Genomic DNA, 23,272 nt, shown 5'->3' on the forward strand with positions numbered 1-23,272 from the left:
CCTTGGTAACTTTACACGTGGTACCTTTTTGCTGGTACAATTCACAGAATGCAAAGTAATTAATACTAGCAAATCTATTTTGACCATTTGATTAGGCATGCAAGGTAATTAAGTAGGCCCACTTGTGATCCAATTCTTATGATTGTATTTTTGTGGGGATCATTTTTTAATTATATCAGAATTGTAGTTTTTATGGCTCAAATACCAAACTGAATAAAATTTTGCAAAATTTTAGCAAACAAATTAAAATCAAAAGAAAGGTGCAACAACCGAACTTCGATCTAAGAATAAAGAAGTGAACTCCAAAACTGGTTCAAATATAGGTCATTGTGTACATACCTATTGCTTGATTGCTTCATGTAGCCAATGGTCCAACCATGTTTAGTTGCTTTGCTCATTCTAGTTCATCAATATACAGGTTCGTGAATCATGAATTCATTCACAAGTTTTTCACCCCATCAATATGAACCAAAACACAAAAGTCATCCAAGTTTCACAAATTTTCTCGAACACATAGGATTTGTGAGTCCCTATGGGACTCACACAAACACACACACTGACAGAGACGTGCACACGCACATCCAAGTTTCACAACTTTGCTGAACAAGTAGAGCCAACAGCTCGGCAAAGGAATTTCAAAATTACGAGCAAAATCGTATGTTAACGCCACCTTTGACACTCTACGGAACCCCTACTTAAGCAATTTTGAAAACTACGAAACCCAAACTCACCTGATACATTCCTCTTGATAACAGACAGGGGCCTCAGGTAACAAGAATGTGTTTTTTTTCCCCTTCCTTTGGTTGGATATTTATATGTACACACATAGAACTTCAGAATACTAGTAAAGAAAACATAATTGCTTGCAAGAATCAAACAAAATAAAATTATGCCGAACACTCGCTATGAATCCTCAGAATCTATAACTCTCACCTGCTACTTTCCAATAGGGAAAAAATTGAAAAATAACTTATATACTCTGAGCGAAAGCTATCACCATGGCCGAAACTGGTAGTAAGCAATCACTCGTCTTTACAAGTCACCAGGCTTATTTGATGCAGTTTTGCTAGGCTTTGTTTTGGCAATGCTAACAAGATCACTAAAGAGTGAATCTTCTGGTCTGCTTGGCCTGTTGCGCTGCTGGAGGGAAGACCCTGTGCCATACAGACCGCTGTCTTGCATCGAGAGCCCATTCATCCTCTGAGGCAGCTCGTTTGCACTGGTGTATGCGTATCCAGCATTTGGAACATAGTAGCCACCAGGCTGCTGACCATAGCCATAACTGGCCATCTGGCCACCATACATCTGCTGCTGATACATGTCTCCTGCCATCTGCTGGGGGTACATGCCTGGTTGGTTGCCCTGCACCGGCGGAAACATTCCTCCATATGGTGTATTTGGCGTCACATATTGTTGTTGAACCCCTAGTCCAGGCTGAAACTGCCCTCCTGGTTGTCCTGTTGGCATTGGTTGCGAAGGTAAAACCTGCTGCCCAGGCTGGGCAATTTGAACTGGCTGGGGTTGGCTAACTCCGAATTGTGGTGGAACTGACAAACCACCAGGATGGCTAGCATGGAATTGCTCGCTTTCTGCAGGCTGAGCTTCCCAGGGTGGTGGCGGAAGGTCGCTGGTTTGTTCATCTTGACCTGTCAAAGACCAATAGCCAATAGCTGAATATCTGAGGACTAATAACTTCTACATGGTAAATACAAAGAAGCTAAGACAAAAACTCAACCTGTTTGATGCTAACTTTATAACAGGCTGTCTGGCATTGAGGTAGATTGTGCTACTTCTTTCGTGTTTTTTATCAACATTTTTTTTGGTGCTAGGCTAAGTTGCAAATGGTGATGTTATTGTGTCTCAAATTACACAAAGGGTAAGTGGTGACTATAGCATAATTCTTTTCTAAAAAAGAGATATTTTGCAAGTGCTTTGGTCAACAGCTTAGAAAAATGAGGAAATAAGAAAGGCATATACATAGCAACTATAGACTGATGCAGTGTTTTAAAGGCGACAGGGCGACCTTGGCAACCTGAGCACACCTTATCGCCTACGCGACAAGGCAGACCGGTTCCCCAAGTCGAGCTGGGTCCACCCGGACGCCTAGGCGATGCCTTTGAAACACTAGACTGATGAAAAATAACTAGGCATTAAGTACCATTTTCACATTACCAAGCAGAAGCTGCTTTTAGTGCTTTACTGACAAAAAGTGAGTAAAACAAACAAAAATAAATACCAAGCTAATATATGTTTTAGAAGCTTCAAATTTAGATTAAATAAGACACTGTTAGTACCGTAATTTGGTGACTGTTGTGGTGGTATCGCTCCATGAGCAAACTGCCCATTCCATGAACTTGCTGAGGTTAAGTTGGAGCCTTGATCATAGGGTGCCAATGTATTCGAATTTAAGCCATTAGAATATGGAGAAGGATGCTGCGGTGGAACAGGATGCTGCGGCGGAACAGGTTGCTGTGGTGGAACAGGTTGCTGTGGAGCAAGATAGGCTTGTGCTGCGGAGGGATTAGGATTTGTGTTTGGCATAGGCGGCATGGAAGGGTTCTGGCTGGTGCTATTGATAGCATTGCTATCTGAAAACATGTCTAAAAGGTCTAAAGTACTGTGGCTTGAAGAAGCTGAAGCTGCAGGCTGATTGCTTACAGGAACAATGGCTTGGGAATGAACAGGTTCTGGTTTGAAAAAATCATCTCCACTAAGTAGGTCAATATTAGGTTTAACAGCTGGTTCTACATGAGATTTCGAACCACTTGATGATGGCGGTGCAGGAAGTGCTAACTGCTCAAATGGCGTCACGCTACTGGAATCTTTAGAAGGCCTGGCAAGTTCATATGTTTATAAAAAAAGTCAAGTCAGAGAATTATCGTTCAGATACTGTTTCGAGGGCTACTAAACCCTCATTATCAAAAAAAGAAATTGCTAGAGATAACACAACCTTTGATCTGTCTCTTTTGTCACCTCTGGATTTGTTGGAGAACTGTCAGCACGGGCTGGGAGTGCTTTTGGCTTTTCTACCCGAACGGCTATGCCAGCAGCAATTGCATCGTGTTTTGCTAAAACACGCTGCAAATCATCATTCAATGAAAGGCCCTGACTCAACAGATCCTCGTCACTGTCACCATTAAATAAGCATTAGAAAACCATTCTACTCTCACATGAAAACAAAGCACAGGATATTGTAAGTCATGCTTTGAGTATCTAGTTCAAGACTTCAAGGATGTAATCTCAATGCAGGCTTTGTAGACGGTAGACCACACAAAATTCATAAGGAATGCTAACGAGAATTCTCCATACTAAAATGTACTGATCAACAACTGCATTTTTTTAGAATAGGTAGGGTTGAACCATTCTTGGAAGCACTTGTATTCATAACAGGGGCACTAGGCCCATATATATACAGGTACAGGAGGGGGAAATACACACAAAACCCCCTAATAGAAAAGGTAAAATACCAACAGTACATATACATCTAACACCCCCCCCCCCCCTCAAACTCAAGGTGGGTCAAGAACACTAAGTTTGGAGAGATAAAATCTGTGCTGAACACGGGTTTATGCCTTTGTAAAGAAATCAGCCAACTGCAACTCTGAAGGCACATACTGAAGAGCAATGACCCCATCCTGAACCTGTGATCGTGTATAAGAGACATCCACATCAATATGCTTAGTAAGCTCATGCTTCACCGGATCACGGGCAATACTAATAGCTCCCGTACTGAAACACCAAAATCCTCAAGCAACCACCTCTGCCGTCACAAGTGCCATAGCACGCAACTCAGCCTCAGCACTCGAACAAGAAACTGCTACCTGCTTCTTAGTCTTCCAAGCAATAAGGGAACCACCTAGAAAAACACAATAGGCAGAAAGAGATCGACGATCAGAGGGATCACTAGCCCATGTAGCATCACAATATGCTTGGAGATGTAAGGAGCTAGAGCGTGGAAAGAATAGATGGTGTGAAAGAGTCCCACGAAGATAACGTAAGACACGAAGATGACTATAATGAAGATGAGTGGGAGCAGAGACAAACTGACTCAGGATATGCACAGCATAGGAGATATTAGGACGCGTAACACCAAGATAAACAAGACTCCCAACAATATGTCGATAACAAGTGGGATCCTCAAGAGGCTCACCATCAATGGCTCGAAGATAAACACTAAGTTCCATGGGAGTCTCAACAGTCCGCTGATCAGTAAGAGAAGCTCGATCAAGAAAATCCTGAACATACTTTTCTTGAGACAGATAGAAACCCTCAGATGTAGAAGAAACCTCAATCCCAAGAAAGAAATGAAGAGGACCAAGATCAGATATAAGAAACTGCTCACTGAGATGGGCTTTGACAAAGGCAATATACAAAGGCAACATAAAGGAGAAGAGTCCGACCACGTGGCGAAGTATGGACAAAAAGTGCAGGATCATGAGCACTAGCAGAAAAACCAGCAACAGTGACCATAGAGGCAAAACGCTGGAACCAAGCACGAGGAGCCTGTTTTAGCCCATAAAGCGAGCGATGAAGACGACACACTGTACCCTTAGGAACAGAATACCCATGCGGCGGCTACGCAGCTCACCATTAAGAAAGGTATTCTTGACATCAAGCTGAGAGATGGACCACTCACGAGAGATGGACCACTCACGAACAGACGCACGAGGAGCCTATTTTAACCCATAAAGCAAGCGACGAAGATGAAAAACCATACCCTCAGGAACAGAATACCCAGGTGGCGGCTACATATAGACCTCACGCAGCTCACCATTAAGAAAGGCATTCTTGACATCAAGCTGAGAGATGGGTCTCACGAACAGAGGCCACAGCAAGAAGAGTGCCAACAGTAGTCATGTGAGCAACAAGAGCAAAAGTCTCATCATAGTCTCGACCATGCTCCTGCTGAAAGACACGAGCAACAAGACGAGCTTTATAGCGCTCAAGAGATCCATCAGAGCAGTTCTTGACCTTATAAACCCACTTACATGTAATAGGGCGCACATGGGCAGGACGAGGAACAAGATCCCACGTATGAGTGCGCTCAAAGAGCGGCAATCTCCTTAGACATAGCATGTTGCCATTCCGGATGAGGAAGAGCATCACGATAAGATGCCAATTCTGAAAGAACAGTAGCAGCATAAGCAGAAAGAGAATAACAATTAGGACTTCAACGAAGGCGATGACTACGACGAAGAAGCTACTAAGGAGAGGAATCCTCTGAAAGAGAGGCCTCAATAGGAGAAGATGGCACAGCAGAAGACGATGGCACATCAGAAGAAGATGGCACAGCAGAAGGCCGAACTCGACGAGTATAGACATGTGTCACTGGTGGCTTCACAGAAAAATCAGCAGCCACAATAGGATAGTCTAGAGAAGTAGACTCCGAAGAGAGCACTTCAGCACGATGAACAGGCGAGGAGACTACAGGGGGAACCACTGGAGGAGGGAGGAGGTACCTGACGTGATAAAGGTGTGATAGCAATAGAGGTATCAAGTAATATTAAGAAGGATAGTGGATCAACCAAAGATGCCGAGGAAACATCAAAAGAAGGATGAGGATAGAAAGGACGATATTCATCAAAAACATCATCCCGAAAAATCTGCATCATACGACCACCCGGTTCCCAACAACGATATCCCTTACGCTCAAAACTATAGCCGAGAAAAACACACTCAGCAGACTGAGCAATCAACTTCGCGCGCTCACACGGTGCAAGAAGCACATAGCACACACAGCCAAAGAGACGAAGACTGGAATAGTTAGGCGACTTATTCAGAAGACGCTCAAAAGGAATCTCACCATGAAGGGCAGAAAAAGGTTGAATGTTAGTCAAATAAGTGGCCGTAGACACAGCCTCAGCCCAAAAATGAGGCGGAACAAAAGAAGCAAGCATAAGAGCACGAGCAATCTCAAGAAGATGATGATGCTTGCGCTCGGCCACACCATTTTGAGCATGGGCGCCAGGGCAAGAAAACTGAGCAAGAGTGCCTTGCTCAGAGAGAACCTGACGAAGAGCTATAGAAAGATACTCACCTGCAGAATCAGCACAAAAAACACGAATGGAAGTGTCAAAATGAGTATGGATCATAGCAGTTAAAGACTTGTAGATAGATAAGGCCTCGGTGCGATGTTTCATAAAATAAATCCATGTATGACGAGAAAAATCATCTATGAATATAATATAGTATCGATGGCCCCCTTTAGAAACAAAGGGAGCAGGACCCCAGACATCCGAATGAACAAGATCAAAAGGACACTGTGAAAGACTCACTAGAATGATAGGGAAGCTAAATCTGCTTGCCCAACCAACAACCCTTACATTGAGCTAAAGACTCATAACCTGAAACTGATCCTAGAAGACCACGACGAATCAAACTAGACAGACGAGAGCCACATAGATGACCCAAGCGATGATGCCATTGATCAAAAGATGAGGGTGACGAAGCAGCCAAAGCGGAGCCAACTAGACTGACGAGCGCAGCGGAAGGAAGACGAAGCCAGTCAAACTCCCAAAGACGCTGAGAATCACGACGACAAGGGCCAGTACCAACCAGCTAACTCGTGCGACGATCCTGAACATAACAAAAATCAGGATCAAGAATAACACGACAGTCATGATCAGTGAGCTAGCTAGCGGACATGAGTTGCATGGTTAGATCGGGAACATAAGAAACATCAGAGACATGAAATGAGTCAGATAAGAGAGTGTCATGTCCTACAACAGGAAGAGAAGAACCATCGGCTGTACAGTGGGAGAACCAGGTGGAGAACGTATGGAAGAAAGACAGGTGCAACGAAGTCATATGAAACGAAGCACCAGAATTAAGAATCCATGGACAAATACCTGGAGTAAACATGGAAGGTGATCCCAGAGTCGAATACTGAGAAGCAGCAGCAGAACCTGTAGGTGCAGAAGGCTGAGTCACAGAACCCGCAGCTCCCGGTGGTGTAGAAGAAACAAGGTGACTGAGCAACCTGATGATCTCCTGTGTCTAAGAACCAGCCAAACTCCTCTGAGGACCTCCAAAACTAGAACCACCAGTACCACTAGTACACTGCGAAGAACAAGCAGAACCACCGGTACCACTAGTACCCTGTGAAGAGCATCCACTGCGGCGAGACTGACCCTCACGAGACTGAGCCTTCTTCCTGTAACAATATGCCTCCACATGGTTATCCTTGCCACACTAGTCACATTTAAGACCTCCACCCCCTCGACTCTCAGAAGAAGGCACCACAAGAGGAGGAACAGCAAGACGAGTGAAGGAGTTGGCGGCCAAAACTGAAGAGTACCGCATCAATCCAACAGCAAGAAGGCGAGTCTCCTCATTACGAACATCAACAAGAGCCTCCATCAGGGAGACACAAGGATGGCAAGCAAGCAACTGTGCACGAAGTGGCTCAAACTCATCCCGAAGACGCGTCAAGAAGTAGTAGGTGCAGCGAAGCTCAAGAGCCTACTGCTGACCCAGACAGGACTGACAAGTGCTCGGTGACAACTGAGGACCAATGTCAAGCTAGCGCCAAATAGCAGAAATCTGAGCATAGAAATCATCAACTATACCATCACCCTGTCGAACAAGCTGCTCCTGACAGATGGCTGAAAGAAAGGTAGACTGACCAATAGGCTCATAACGCTTACGAAGAAAAGCCCACATCTGATGTGCAAAATCAAGCTCAACAATATCAGCCGAAACCTTGTCCTCAATGCTAGCACCAAGAATAGAAGCAGCTCGAGCATCCTCATCAACCCATGTCCTGTATGCAGTAAACTGAGACTCATACGATGCAAGACCATCATCATAATCAGCAAGCAGCTTTGCCACATCCGCATCATAAGCAGCAAGCAACCGATCCATCTCCTCAGCTGTAGCCTTCTCTGGAATCACAGGCCTCTCAAGAATCACTGGGTATGTAGGAGCAGTAGGACGAGGTGGGCAAGGCAACTCGCCAGTCAGAAACTCCCAAAGACGAAGACCACGCATATGAATCCGTAGACGATGAACCCAATCTTGATAGTTGGTGCCATTGAACAGCACCGGACAACGTAACACTAGGACACCACCAGAGGAAGGAGCCGAAGGAGCCATGGCGGCCACGAGAGCGCAAAGGAATAGCGGCGAACGACAGCAAAAGCGCAGAGGAATAGCGGCGCAAGCGTTTTTTTTTTCTCGCTGCTAGTACTCAACAGTCGTGCGCTGTAGAAACAAGTAACAGAGAGTATGCAGAGCAGCAGTTTTGGGAAGCTTTATATCTTCACACGCGGGAGGACAAGCAAACCTTATCCAACGTTATCGCTTCACGCGGGGAGGACCAGACAACTAGACGGAGGAACTCGAGCAAGCTACGAGCGGCCGGCGGCGGCTACGAGCGGGCGGCAGTGGCCGGTAGCGACGACGAGCAGCCGGCGGGGCAGGGGGAGACGGCAACGAGCGGCCGGGGGGGCCGTGGGAGACAGCGACGAGCGGGCGGCGGGGGCTGGCGTCGACAACGAGCGGGCGGCGAATCTGGCGAGTGGAGAGCCGGACGGGCGGCGGCCGTAGGCGCTACGCAGGCAGGCAACAATACAGATTCGGCGGGGAGAATAGCACGCAAGTGCAACGTGCGTGGAAAAAAAGGATCCTAGGGTAGATTGAGAAGAAACCTAACCCTAGTTTGGCTCTGTACCATGTTAGGAATAGCACTTGTATTCATAACAAGGGCACTAGGCCCATATATATACAGGTACAGGAAGGGGGAAATATACAAAAAAAATCCCTAATAGAAAAGGTAAAATACCAACAGTACATATACATCTAACAGATTTATGCTTATAGTGAATCAACAATTAGTATTTTAACACAAATACTGGCAGTACTATGCGAGCATTCTAATAGCTCTTCCAAAAGGACACAAGAATGAACTTGGCATCAAGAGTATTTAGTGGGTTCAATATTCATAACCTAAGTTTGACTACCTAATTTCATTTACTCCATACGCTGGTTGGAAAGCATAACATAGAGCAGTAACCTACGATGTTGAATTGACGAGTTGGACCACTCTTCGCTTGTATGACCGGCATTGGTCCACAAGGTCCACAATTACCTCCTGCCTTAGACCCTGCATGGTCATTAATAATATTCAGAAATACTGATTACAGGGATTACTAGAGAACTTTTAGAACTACATGTTAGAGTTCAGTCGAACAATCTGGAAAATGTCAACACATAATCCAGTTTTCATAAAAAGAAATCCAAGAAGAAAATGTGAGGCAAACACTTTTACAAATAAACTGGTCATCTCATTATTTTACTAGATGTATAAATCCAGAGGACAAGTAGGCACAGTGCAGAAATAGATACCTCTCTGTTATTAGGATCAATAGCATTCAACATCTCTGAAAGAACATCCATGACCCCACGTGCATTCTGAATTTCTGTCAAGCTGGCAATAAAAAAAACATAATGTGATTTTGAAACTTACTTTGGAAAGAAAACTCTTCAAACAACACACTGCTAATCGTAACAATCATTAAATTATGACATTCTAAAATTGGTTCAAAAGGATGCGATGTAGAAAGAAAAAGAAAAGAAAAGCTATGGAAAAAAAGCATTTATGCGTAGAAATTCTCAATACAGTTCCATAAAAAATTTCATGCATACCCTCATGTACTTCTCTCTGTAAGGCAGTTCTAACCATTTTAATAAACAATCTTAATGGGAACTGAAACTACAGACAAGCTGCAAACATAATCTGAATTATCTTAAAAGCGTTTTGGTTGACTGCACAATATAGTGGGAGAAGGAAAAGTGTTGGTTCTGAGCAACATCCATTCCATGGATAAATGGTAAAGTAAAGATATGTACCTTAACGTAGGCACTTCTGGTGCTGAAGATGATTCGGGCGCATCTTGTCGATAATCAGTGTTGCGCAAAGCAGGAGGTGGGTAGTTCCTTAGAGGTTGTGTCTGTGGAGGAGTATAAATTGGCACGGAACTCTCTGGCCTTTGAGGAAATACAGCTCCAGCACGCTGATATGTTGAGGAGTAAAAGCATGATAAGTTATAGAAATTTTAGTGCTAAATACTAGGTAAACTAACACTTCGAAGGTCTAAAGGGTTGTTCTACTGCAATTGTCCAGATATTGAAACATACCACTTAGCTTCTGCTAATAAACTTATTGTTTGTTAGTACTTGTTGTAACATAACGATAATAGCGTATGATCAAAATTTATGGAAGAAAAACAAAATATGATAGCATTTACCAGCATCTCTTGATATGCTGCATAATACTGTGGATATCTTGCACGGGCACCACCAAAAGCTTCTTGCCAAGTATCTATCAGAATTAGTATCTTCTCTTTAACATGATAGTCCGGCTACAGAACAAATAAAAGAACGGATTAAGTGTCATTTTTAATATGGAACAGGGTTACCAGGAAACCCAAGCCCAGAAATTTCTTCCCAGGATTCTGACAACTGTGTCCATGTCTAAGTGGAATTAAGAATTACACTAGAGAAGATTAAAAGGTGTTCAAGGACCTTCTTCTTAGCTATCTTCACCATTTCATGAAGTATATCCTTCTCAGCAACTTGCATGTGAACAAAATCTCCACAATTTTTAATCAAAGTCTCCAGCAACTGAAAGGAAAATGGGAAACAATTGACTTAGTACAGGTACTTAGTTGCATGTTGCCTGCTTTCAAGGTTAAGTACGAACTACCCCAAGCAATCAAATTAAATTGCATAACATAATCCAATTATTCATCTCTTGGATAACTAATGTATGCCGAGACAGATCAAAGAGGATAGAAGATAAAGTATTAAAACAGGAAGCATTAGGTTCATAGATGATAAAATTAGGGTTACATTGGCCCTGTTTGGCAGAGCTGCAGCCCCAAGAGATCTGTGGATTTCTTGCAGCTGAGTATCTCTAGCTCCAGAAATTTGTGAAGCTGGAGCTGTGGATAAACCTGAGTTGTTTGGTGGTTGAACTGTTTCCTTTCTATTCTTGACAAAAAAAAAAGTCTTAAGGTTCTTGATTTTAGCATACAAACTCCAGGTTCGAGGTGAAGCTTGGAGCTGGAGCCGTGCCAAACGGGGCCATTACATAGGAAAATTTGTTCTCTCTCTCTTGAGTAACTTTCCATGCGTTAACCATTTTTTACACTGGGGATTTTTATTAATTAAACAAAGAACTGAAATCATAAGCAGAGCTAGAATACTATGAATCACTATGAAATCAATGAGCCATTGATCGATTCATAAAATGAAGTAATGCTTAAAGATGCACACAATTTTGCACTTTCACGAACATAGGCACATCAGAGAAGCTAAGGGTCTGTTTGCTTTGTGTCCTCAACCAGTCTAGCTTAAGTGCAGCTCGCCGCATGTGTGGCGAACGATTTGTACTGGAATGAGCATAGTTGAGTTGCAGCAGCCCAAGGTTAGGCATGAAGCAAACACTAGCCAAGGTTAGGCTAGTTTGGGCTACAAACCAAACACAGCCTAAATTAAATATGTTTAAAATTTTGAACTTATTTCTAGAAAACCATCAAAAGGCTCCTCTGACCATGACCAACTGGCAACTGATGATTCATATAGGTAAACAAAAGATATCAAGGCAATTGCAAAATGGTGTTTACCGTTAACGCAAGAAGCTGGACCTTTGAGTTCTTGTGTCCAATCCGTTTCTTGATAGTCTTCACTACATCTTTGGCTTGCCTATGTGAAACATGGAAGTGTGAGAGAAGACACTGAAGCACATGACATGTATTAACAAGATGCCATTAAAAAAGACTAAAATCCACCCTTACCCCACCCAAGAAAAGGGTACACGATCTATAAAGTATGATGAAGCAAATACTATTTCATGCAAGGTCCAGATTGATATCATTGTGATTTGCATTACTCCTTTAGTTTTGCAACATATTCTATCCACTTGTTTTCTGTTGATTCATGAAGCATTAAAGTTCAACTTTAAAAAATAGAAGAGTTCCGTATCTCACAGATGACAACATAAGATGAAACTGAATCAGTTCCAAGATCTAACAAAAACTCCATGGTGAATGAAACTTTGCATGTTTTGTTTCTGCCAGTCCATGTTCCTGTTTCCGTACTGATATCTCAGGTAGGGCCTATTTGGCAGATCTCCAAATTGTGTAATCCATTTTGTCTTCATTTTTTATTGAAAAATAGACTTGAACCATTTTATTTAAGCCTGCAAACACTGAGGTGCTGCTAGGAGCTATAGCCCCACCAAACCTTAGTCACACTATTAACTGAATTTGGTTGACCATCTGACCCATTATCTAAGGACTATTCAGGTTCGTAACTCATATTAAACCTAAAAAAAATGTTCAGGTGTAATGAAGTATAGAAATCCTGTCATCAATTAGTACACCAGACCAAAATTCTTTTCCAGTCCTTGTGTCTAGCGGAGGCAGAAGTCGACACGCATGACCTTTCTCTACAATTTCTAAAATTCTGCCATCACCTGGCTATGCGGCGACCATACTGTCTAGTCTATCTGGTGGCTACTAGGAATAGTGGACGGTGTGCAAAATGCAGTGACTGATCATCACTATGGCGCAGCTCTGCCGGAGCAGAGATTGAGATATTCCAGAACCTGGACATTTAACCATCGCCAAATGACGCAACAAATTCTATTTCTTCACCTATTGAAAAACAAACCCCTCGTTGTTTAATTGTTTGAAATTGAAGCCATTGAACAAACACGAACACAACGCCAAAGAAGTTGAGCCTCAAGTATCACGACCATGATGATTGATCATCAAAAGTTCCACCCCCGAACAATCAAACCAATTTTACCGTAAGCCTCACCCCAGCCGCCTACCCTACAGAATCGCTACGAGACCAGGACAATATAAGCGGCGCGACGGCCCCAACCGGGCTCCGAGCCTCTCTCCAGCGGCACCTCGCCGCCCGTAGGTAAACAGTGCGGAAAGGAAACGCCTAAACAAAGAGGGAAGGGAGCAGGCGCTCACGAGGGGTCGTGGTTGAGGATGTCGCAGATCTCGAGGTTGAGCGACCAATCAGGCCCGATGAGCGACTCGCTCGTCGCGCGCTCCACCAGCACCGACTGTGGCATCGCGGCGAGGTCCCCCTCCCACCTGATCGGCGGTGGCGTCGGCAGAGACGGCGGAAACCCTAGGCGGCGAGTTCCTTCCTCTTCTTCCTTCGCGTTTGCGCAGAGGGGCGCCTTTCCGGTCGGTCTCGGTCAGAGAAAGGGGGCGAGGACGAAAATAAAATTCCGCGTTTTCCTGGGTTCGAATCGGTTTGCGGTCTCCGTATGGGGTCCACGGATCAGAGAGGCGGGGGCGACGAGCTTTCCAAATTTGGGTTCGGCTGGTTGATTCCGGCGAGTGCTCTGTCCTCGCCAGACGCCAGTCGCCACACGAAATTTGCTGGAAAATGTGTTTTATGCTGCGTGGCACACCGTGTCTGCGTTGTCTGATACATCGGCAAACTAGCCAAGTGGATGATTCTTTTATCGACCTGTACACGTACACGCACGGTGCTTTCTAGTGGAAATCTTTACTTTGTGTTGGAATTCACCTACACTTTTTTAATCTTGTGAACACGTATACACATCCTATTTTATGAATATCCCGGAAGAATTTAGGGCAGCGCATTTTATTGAGATTTTAAAAAAACTTCCTCGTCTCCAATTACTATTTGCTTTATCTTTTCTAGATTAATATCTTACACTATACTATATCTACATAGTTTTTCTAAGAAAAAAGAATTTTGGTCCTGCAACTTTACACTAAGAGTCAAGTTCATCCTCAACTTTCGGATAGGTCAATTTAGTCCGTTGAGTTTCATTTTTCAGGTCAAGCTCATCCTTGATGTGATGCTATATCTACCATGTCCGTGCAGTATTGGGCGTGTCCTTGCAATAGATTCTATCAACGGACACGGATTTCAAAATAAGCGTCAAGTAATAATAGGATAGTGGAAAGCCCTAACTTAGGTGCTTTTGGTTGGGCTTTCCAACCTACTTTTGCTTTTGCAAAAGCCAAAAGCTAACCAAAAGGCCTAAAAGGCATAGGTGTTTTTGCCCAAAAGCTGTTTTTACTCTAGTACAAAACTAAAAGTACCTACCTTCCTGCTTTCAAGTGCTTTTAGGGTCAAAAATTACCCACTTGCCACCGGTTCGTTTTTCCTCCCCCGTTCGATTGGTCCCCACGCGCAGTCCCGTCCGCCTCCTCCCCCGCACACGACCGTCCGCCTCCTTCGCGCGCCGCCCCGGCGGCCCGCCACCCGCCGCCCTCGGTCGCCGACCGCATCCACTGGTGATATTATTGGCGCGGGACAGCAACTTCATGTTGCTAGCGGACGCGGTGGCGACAGCAACGTGCGCACGATGGTGGCGCGACTACTCCGGCGAAACTGCAGCCAAAACCTGGACAACAACTAACTCTAGAGCATCTATGCAAGCATGCGCATCTTTCCCCATGGCTCTCATCCTCAGCTCATGGTTCAAACAAGCTCGCCCCCATCAGCGGCCATGGCCATGGCGCGCTCTAGCTAGGGTTGGGCATTTCAGCGGCCCTAGCTAGTAACTGCTCCAACGGGCGCGCGCGAGAGCATCCATGAACTCCAGCGAAGTCATTCTTGCAGCTACCCTTAGCGGAGAGGGTCGGGAAAGGGGTTCTCACCTTGGGGTGTTGATGGCGGTGGCGGAATAGGGGAGATATCATGGCGGCGTTGTGGCTAATTTCGTCGGGCAAGGAGTTGTTGGGGTCGCTTAGGAGGGTGTCACAGCATGGTGTTTGAGAGGAATTTGGTGGAGATGGCTTGACGGCAGCGAATTTGGCGGCGAGCTGTGGCGGGCGATACTAACGGGAGGAGCTTGAGAGGACGACAACGGTGGTGCTATAAATATGTGGAGCTTCATCGTGATCCCTTCTGCCAGCTCTGCCTGCCTAGTTGCTCTAGCGTTGCTACTCGACGGCGTGTGGCGGCGCTAAGATAATTACCGCGGTGGCCCGGCGGCGAGCTACGGCACTGCCGTTGTTTCTTACTGTAAGTGCTGCTTGTCGTTGCTGTTTCTTACTGCCGTAAGTTTGAGCTTTGGTACACATAAACATGTCCTCTTTCTCAAGTAAAAATCATGTAAAAGAAACACGATTTCTTCAAGCACCAATAAACAAAAGTGTAGACGAAATGTAGGTTTATAAATGATAGATAGGAACTTTGTTCAAAGGATCCACTGTTTGAGAGATAAGTGTTCTGAAAATCCGATCATGAACTGAACACTTGAGTTTCAGTTTCAGTTATTTAACTGAGATTCTGCCTGAGTCTTAGATAGCATGAAATTTAAGTTTTGAGCTTCACATATAAAATTTATTTTTTTTTCCTTTCTAAAATAGTCATTTACATGTGAATCAGTGAACACATTATTTTGTTACGAGCAATTTGCATATAAACACACCCACAGACCTTTAGGGGTATTACAGGTATTTCTTACATAGCCTACAGTTTCACAGCTGCTCTAACCAAACAGTCTTCTGCTTTTGCCACAGCTGGTTTCTCACAGCTGCTTTTCCATAGCCCACAGCTTACAGCAGTTTTTCCAAAAGCCACAGCCCAACCAAACACACCCTATCTAGTTAGGGTATTAAGTGCAAAACCGGAACTCATGCACAGATTAGTACCAACAATTACCTAGTGGTCAATTAAGAACCATGCATGGTCGAACTAGTTAATGAGTAATGGTCTGGGTGGAGATTAGAGAAGCCGATCGATCGAGGTGCAACAACAGGTAGATCAAGCGCCGTGCAGGACAATTCTGAAGTTGAGTCGTCCACACCCTTCTTTCCACCCATCCGTTCATGCACGCACGCGCTGTCTTGAGACGCCTAGTGTCGACCAGCTGCTATATATATTAGGCCGTGCCATGGCGAAGTGAACCTAGCTCGGAGAACTGCATGCCTAGCGTGAGAGATGATAGAGAGCTAGGATAATAATGAAAGACCTCGATCTCGAATATTTCAGCTAGCCGCCATGACCTCCAATAAGGTGTGCCCATGGCTTCTCCTTTGCCTCATCGTCCTAGCCGCGGTTGCTAGCTTCTCATGGGCGGTGACGGTGCCGGCGGAGGCGCCGGTGCCGGGGTGTCAGGGCGCAGCATACTGTGCGTAACCTAACAATAGCTTCGGCAGTGGAACCTGGGCCTCGTCGCTCTGCTCGGCCCAGGATACCGAACGTGCGTGTAACCGGCCCAGACTGGAGTTGGCCCGATAGTGTGTCGCGTGTGTGAGTTCTCCAGCTCCGATAAGAGGAGCAGATGCGGATGAACGCATCATCCATGTAATGAACAATGACTTTGCCATAAACTCCTTCCGTGTTCCTCTAGATCTTCTCCTTCCCCACGCCGATTCCTTCCTCTCCAATCTTGGCTGCTAACATCCTGGTATCAGAGACGCGATCCTGGATCCCCTCCCTCCCCACCACCATTTCACTCATCTGCAGAAACGTGCGGGCGCCATGGACCCCAACACCAAACTCCTGCTCAACGAGATCCACAAGTGCTTCGCGATGAGCTCCACAAGTGCTTCGAGGAAAGCGACCACAAGTGGAAGCAGCGTTTCCTGGAAGCTGAGCGTCTTCACGGCGACTGTATCATCAAATTGGAGTCGTCCGCCAAGGCATCTGAAGAATAGCGTCCACTGGTCGACGTCGCTATCGACGACGTCAAGCTAGAACTCGGCAAGTTGTCGCGTCATTGGGACCGCTCCGTCCATCAACACGCATCCACAGACCACGGCCTCTTCCCGAGCCCCAAGTCGGCGTCCGTGCGCCCATCTGCTTCGGAACCCTGCGCCGACGGCCCTCATGGGCACTACGTCAAATCTGCTAACCGGGATGAGGGGTTTGGGTTGGTGTTCACCCATTCTCCTATCCCAGTCAAGGGTGCGTGTGCTTTTCCCCCTCCTCCCTTCCATCGATCTACTTCCCGCACATTTGGTAGTTCTCATGATACCGCTTCTCAGGATGGTTTCCACCTGGGTAAACTACCCAAGCTTAACTTCCCTGTGTTTGAAGGAGAGAATCCTAAATTATGGTTGTCTGGGTGTGAGGATTATTATGAGATGTATCGTGTCGATCCCTCAATTTGGGTCAAAGTTGCTGTTATGCAGTTCGAGGTGTCTAGTCCCACGGCGCGCTGGGCGTTATCGGTTGATAAACAGTTGAAGAGGGTCACATGGTCTGAATTATGTGCTATGCTTATCACTAGATTCGGCCGTGATCAGCAAGAGCTCCTGATTCGGCAATTGTTTCACATCAAACAATTTAGATCTGTAGCCGATTACATTGCTAGATTCACTGAATTGATTGATCAACTTATTGTTTATGGTCACTGCACTGATCCTTTGTATTACATCACATGCTTCATTGATAGCCTGCGGGATGATATTCGTGCCACTATTCTTGTTCAGCGTCCATCCACTCTCTGATACTGCTTGCTCTCTAGCCTTACTGCAGGAATAGGTGGCGGATCCATCACGACGCCAGGATTTTTGTCGCTTTGATGCTACTTATCCAGCTCGGCCTCCTCCTCATCGAGGTCCTTTACCACTTCCTATTCCTCCCCGGTTGGACAAAGCATTGGTTCCGGCAACTGGTGGTCCCGATGCTGCTATTCCAAAAGACTCTTCCCAGACTCAGATGGATAAATTTGCCTCCCTCCGTGCTTATCGTCGAGCTCGTGGATTGTGATAAGTGTGCTGAGAAGTGGCATCATGGATAGAAATGCTCCCCTACAGTTCAATTGAATTCCGTGCAAGAACTGTTTGATTTATTTTCTAAGGACGAATCCTCACCAGCTGTGGATACTCCTAGCTATTTGGGATCTGAATATCCAGGGCAACTATTTTTTGCTTTATCTCAAGATGCCTTAGTTGGTACTGAAGGCCCTCGCACTATGAAACTGAAGGGTTCTATTCAAGACCATCACCTAACCATTTTAGTGGACTCAGGCAGCTCACATACATTTCTCAGTCAGGCTCTTGCTTTTCAATTGAACGGGCTGACACAATTACCTGGACCTATTCGAGTTCAAGTGGCTAATGGAGCTATTTTACAATGTTCTTCTCATATCCTGCTGGCATTTGGTCTGTTCAAGAATTCAGTTTCACTTCTGACCTTAAAATCATCCCATTGGACCATTATGACTTGATCTTGGGTATGGATTGGCTTGAGCAGTTTAGCCCCATGAAAGTGCACTAGAAACATAAGTGGATGTCCATTCCATACCAGGGTACCACTGTGGTTTTGCATGGAATAAATTCTCCTGTATCTAATACTTAATGGTCCATGTTTTCCCATTAACAATTCAACCTGCCAATCCCCAACCTTCTAATCTACCTGCTGAGATTATTGCTCTTTTGTCTGAATTTTCAGCTGTTTCTGCACCTATTGATGGTATCCCTCCCCCAAGATCCTGTGACCACTCTATTCCATTAGTACCTGGTGCCAAACCTGTTTTCATCAGACCCTACAGATATCCCCTAGCTCTCAAAGATGAAATAGAAAAGCAAATTCAAGATATGCTTGACAAGGGGATTATTAGACCTAGCAACAGTCCTTTCTCTTCCCCAATGTTGTTGGTCAGGAAGAAGGATGGTTCTTGGCGTCCTTGTGTGGATTACAGGTATCTTAATGCCCTTACAATTCGAGGTCAGTTTCCTATACCAATCTTTGACGAGCTAGTGGATGAACTTGCTGGTGCTAGTTGGTTTTCTTTATTGGACCTCAACTCTGGGTTTCATCAAATTAGAATGAAGACTTGTGACAAGTTTAAAACAGCATCTTAGACACATTTTGGGCATTTTGAATTCTTGGTCATGTCCTTTAGATTGTGTGGAGTTCCTGTCTCTTTTCCAGGGTGCCATGAATTCCACCCTCGAGCCTCTTCTCAAAAAATGTGTGCTAGTATTCTTTGATGACATCCTAGTTTACAGCAAGACTTTTGAAGAACATCTGTTACACCTAAGAGCAGTCCTCCAACTATTGGCAACTGATAAGTGGCAAGTTAAGCTGTCTAAATACTCATTTGCTCAAAGGCAAATCTCATACCTGGGCCACATTGTCAGCTTTGAAGGTATTTCTATAGACAGCAACAAAATTTCCACCATTACCTCTTGGTCTCCACCAGTTAATGCTAAAGAACTTCGCAGCTTCCTAGGCCTTGCTGGTTACTATAGGAAATTTGTCAAACACTTTGCAGTTATTGCCAAACCCCTGACTGCCCTGCTCAAAAAGCATATTATCTTTATGTGGACTTCAGACCATCAGCCTGCCTTTGATGCCCTCAAATCTGCTCTAAGTTCAGCACCTGTTTTAGCTACACCTGATGTCTCAAAACAATTTTGTGTGGAAACAGATGCCTGTGCTACTGGGATTGGTGCTGTGTTAACTCAAAATGGTCATCCATTGGCATTCATTAGTAAACCACTTGGCCCCAAAACTTCAGGTCTCTCTACTTATGAGAAGGAATATTTGGCAATTCTATTGGCTGTAGAACAGTGGAGATCCTACCTCCAGCATGCTGAATTCACCATTTACACTGATCAAAGAAGCCTTATTCATCTTTCTGACCAAAGGTTGAACACTCCATGGCAACAAAAAGTTTTCACTAAGCTTTTGGGTTTGCAATATAAGATAGTATACAAACAAGGTGTTTCTAATAGAGTAGCAGATGCTTTATTCAGAAGACCACACTATGACCACCAACTATGTGTAGTTTCTACATGTGACCCTTCTTGGATTACTGTCATTGTTGAAGGATATAACTCTGACCCTTCTACACTGCATATTTTGACCAAGTTGGCTGTCTCCAGCAATTCTGTACCTCACTTCTCTTTGCAAAATGGGCTCCTTCGGTTCAACGGCAGATTGTGGATTGGCACTAACAAATCCCTCCAGCCAGGGGCGGATCCAGAACGGGACTGCGCCTCGGGCTGAGCTGTTAAATCACACCTAAAATAGTCTAATCTTATCTTCTAAACCTCATTTTGTTAGGCTAAACAACACATATGTTAAAGGGACTCCATGATCTCGCCCCGGGCTGCAGCCCGGGCAGCCCGGGCCCTGGATCCGCCCCTGCCTCCAGCTGCAACTCCTTTCAGCTCTACATGCTGCTCCTACAGGGGGGCATTCTGGTTCCCTGTCACCTACATGCATCTCAAGCAACTACTTGTCTGGAAGGGAATGAAGACAGACACCAAGGAATATGTTGCTACCTGTCAAATTTGTCATCAAGCCAAGCCTGATAGAACTAAATATGCAAGCCTACTTCAACCTTTGCCTCTACCTTCCTCTGCTTGGCAAGCTATTTCTATGGACTTTGTTGAGGGTCTTCCCACTTCACAGCACAAGAACTGTATCCTGGTGGTGGTTGACAGATTTACTAAGTATGACAGATTTACAGCTGCCACTGTAGCCAAAGCATTCTTTGACAACATCTACAAACTTCATGGCCTTCCTGATTCCATAGTGTCTGATAGAGACAAAATATTTACTAGTCATTTTTGGAAGGAACTTTTCAAGCTCAGCAAGGTTTCTCTCAACATGAGCACTAGTTACCATCCCTAAACTGACGATCGGATAGAAAGGGTTAACCAATGCTTGGAGACTTTCTTACGTTGTTATGTGCATGCTTGTCCCTCTAAATGGATGGATTGATTGAGCCATGCTGAATTCTGGTGTAACAGTTCTTTCCATTCAGCCATTAGTTGTTCTTCTTTTGAAGCTCTATATGGTTACACCCCCAAAAGTCTGGGCATTTGTCCTTCTTCTCAAACCCAAGCTACTAATCTCCTGTCCTGGATAGAAGACAAAAAGCTTATGTCTGCGTTGCTGCATCAACATTTACACCGTGCTCAACAGCGCATGAAACATCAGACAGACAAGTGTCGGCAAGAACGCTCCTTCTTAGTGGGTGATTCTGTATTCCTCAAGCTTCAGCCATATGTGCAGTGCTCTTTGGCTCCTAGGGCCAATCAGAAACTCTCCTTCAAGTTCTTTGGCCCCTTCAAGATCTTGAGCAAAATAGGTCCAGTCGCTTACAAATTGGATCTCCTAGCTTCTGCATCGATTCATCCCGTCTTCCACGTCTCGCAGCTAAAGAAAGCCCCTCCTACTACCCATCAGGTAACAGCTGATCTTCCCCCACACTCGGATTCCTGCCAGTTTCCTGAGCAGGTCCTCGCCAAACGCATGGTGACTCAGGGATCTTCTACTGTGCAACAAGTGTTGGTCAAATGGTCTGGCTGGTCCGATTCCTTAGCCTCTTGGGAAAATATGGAAGCGTTGTGTCAAAAATTTCTAGCAGCTCCTGCTTGGGGACAAGCAGGTTCTCAACAAGGGGGAATGTCAGGATGCAACATACTGTGCGTCACCCAACAACAGTTTCGGCAGTGGAACTTGAACCTCGTCGCTCTGCTCGGCCCAGGATACCGAACGTGCATGTAACCGGCCCAGATTGGAGGTGGCCTGATAGTGTATCACGTGCATGAGTTCTCCAGCTCCGATAAGAGGAGCGGATATGGATGAACACATCATCCATGTGATGAACAATAACTCTGCCATAAACTCCTTCCGTGTTCCTCCAGATCTCCTCCTTCCCCACGGCGATTCCTTCCTCTCCAATCTCGGCTGCTAAGGGGGTGTTTGGGAGGAGGGGGCTAAATTTTAGCCCCCGTCACATCGAATGTTTGGACACTAATTAGGAGTATTAAACCTAGACTAATTACAAAACTAATTACACAACCCCTAGGCTAAATCGCGAGACGAATCTATTAAGCCTAATTAGTCCATGATTTGACAATGTGGTGCTACAGTAACCATGTTGGGATACGAGGTAGGCTACACTAGCGCAAATCAAAATTTTCTACCGCGTATAACCAGGAAGAACTGCCGTATAAGGATCACGGGATTACCACTCGACGCACTACTGGTGCGGAAGATGTAGATTTGCGTCGATGCAGTGAAGACGATCACGTAGTCGTACGTAGTCGATCAACGTAGTCGTACGTAGTCGATCACGTCCAGCAGCTCCTCAGCAGCTCGTCCACGTGCACAGCAAGATCGCCTCCGGTACCGTGGCTCGTCGTCGGCTCGTCGCGGCTCGTCGGCGGCTCGTCGGCGGCTCGTCCAAGTGCTGCAGGCGCAACACCTCCAAGGTATCCACACGTGCAGGGAGGAAGCGTCGCAAGCCGGATTGCTAGATCCGCGAGTTGCAACAGGCGAGGGCGTGGGAGGCGCGGCAAGAGTGTTCAGCCAAAAGGTGTAGAACCCTAGGGCGCCCCCACCCCTCTATTTATAGGGGTTCCTGATGGGCCTCTGGATCCGAGGCCCATTAGTACTCCTAAACCTAATCCAACTCGGATCAGATCCGAATTGGGCTTCCAGCCCCTTAAGTGTGTGACCCTATGGGTTCGGATACGTATAGACATGGCCCGAGTACTCCTACTCGGCCCAATAGTCGGTAGCGACCTCTAGCAAGACGTGCCAACTCCTATACGCATACGAAGATCATATCAGACGAACCATCACAACATAATATACATGCTATTCCCTTTGCCTCACGATATTTGGTCTAGCTTCAAGCCGACCGCTCTTTCTCGATCCTGTGATTCGGAATCCCTTTGTAGGTTAACTCTTAACCGTACGTAGCATGGCCATGCATTTTCTGATCCGATCACTCGAGGGGCCCAGAGATATCACTCTCAATCAGAGAGGGGCAAATCCCTTCTTGATTGACCATGTCTCATAGTATGCTTCTTGACAAACCCGAAAGCTACCTTTATAACTACCCTGTTACGGTGTAGCGTTTGATAGCCCCTAAGTAGGTCGATCCACATCTAGAATACATGCGACAATCTCAGGTCTAAGGACAAAGCGTATATGTTGTTTAAAGAGAGAACTACTTCTCGTGTTGGGTCAGTCCTAACACATGTCTCCACATGTGTCCACATTATTAGTTCAACATCTTCATGTCCATGACTTGTGAAACATAGTCATCAACTAATACATGTGCTAGTCTAATATTCATGTGTGTCCTCACATGAACTCCGACTAGGGACAACTTTAGAATAACCATACAAGTAAAGAGTTTCACATACAATTCACATAATTGCAAATCAATTCAAGTAGCCTTTAATGGATATTCAATGAACACAATATACAAATCATGGATACAAATGGAATATCATCATCTCTATGATTGCCTCTAGGGCATACCTCCAACAAACCATTC

At 45.2% G+C, this 23,272-nt stretch overlaps 1 protein-coding gene across 1 annotated transcript; it reads right to left on the reverse strand.

The window, feature by feature from the left end:
• Positions 1 to 769: 769 nt before the first annotated feature.
• On the reverse strand, positions 770 to 13,237 carry LOC117852560 (TOM1-like protein 9). The gene is made up of 10 exons (XM_034734687.2): positions 12,990 to 13,237; positions 11,628 to 11,706; positions 10,525 to 10,623; positions 10,248 to 10,361; positions 9,850 to 10,013; positions 9,346 to 9,427; positions 9,018 to 9,103; positions 2,951 to 3,127; positions 2,295 to 2,833; positions 770 to 1,646 (listed from the first exon to the last, which is right to left on the reverse strand). The coding sequence occupies exons 1-10, from the start codon at positions 13,091 to 13,093 to the stop codon at positions 1,033 to 1,035; spliced, it is 2,058 nt and encodes a 685-aa protein (XP_034590578.1). The 5' UTR covers positions 13,094 to 13,237; the 3' UTR covers positions 770 to 1,032.
• Positions 13,238 to 23,272: the final 10,035 nt, after the last annotated feature.

This window comes from Setaria viridis, chromosome 4 (assembly GCF_005286985.2).
Source record: "Setaria viridis chromosome 4, Setaria_viridis_v4.0, whole genome shotgun sequence".
Lineage (NCBI taxonomy): Eukaryota > Viridiplantae > Streptophyta > Magnoliopsida > Poales > Poaceae > Setaria > Setaria viridis.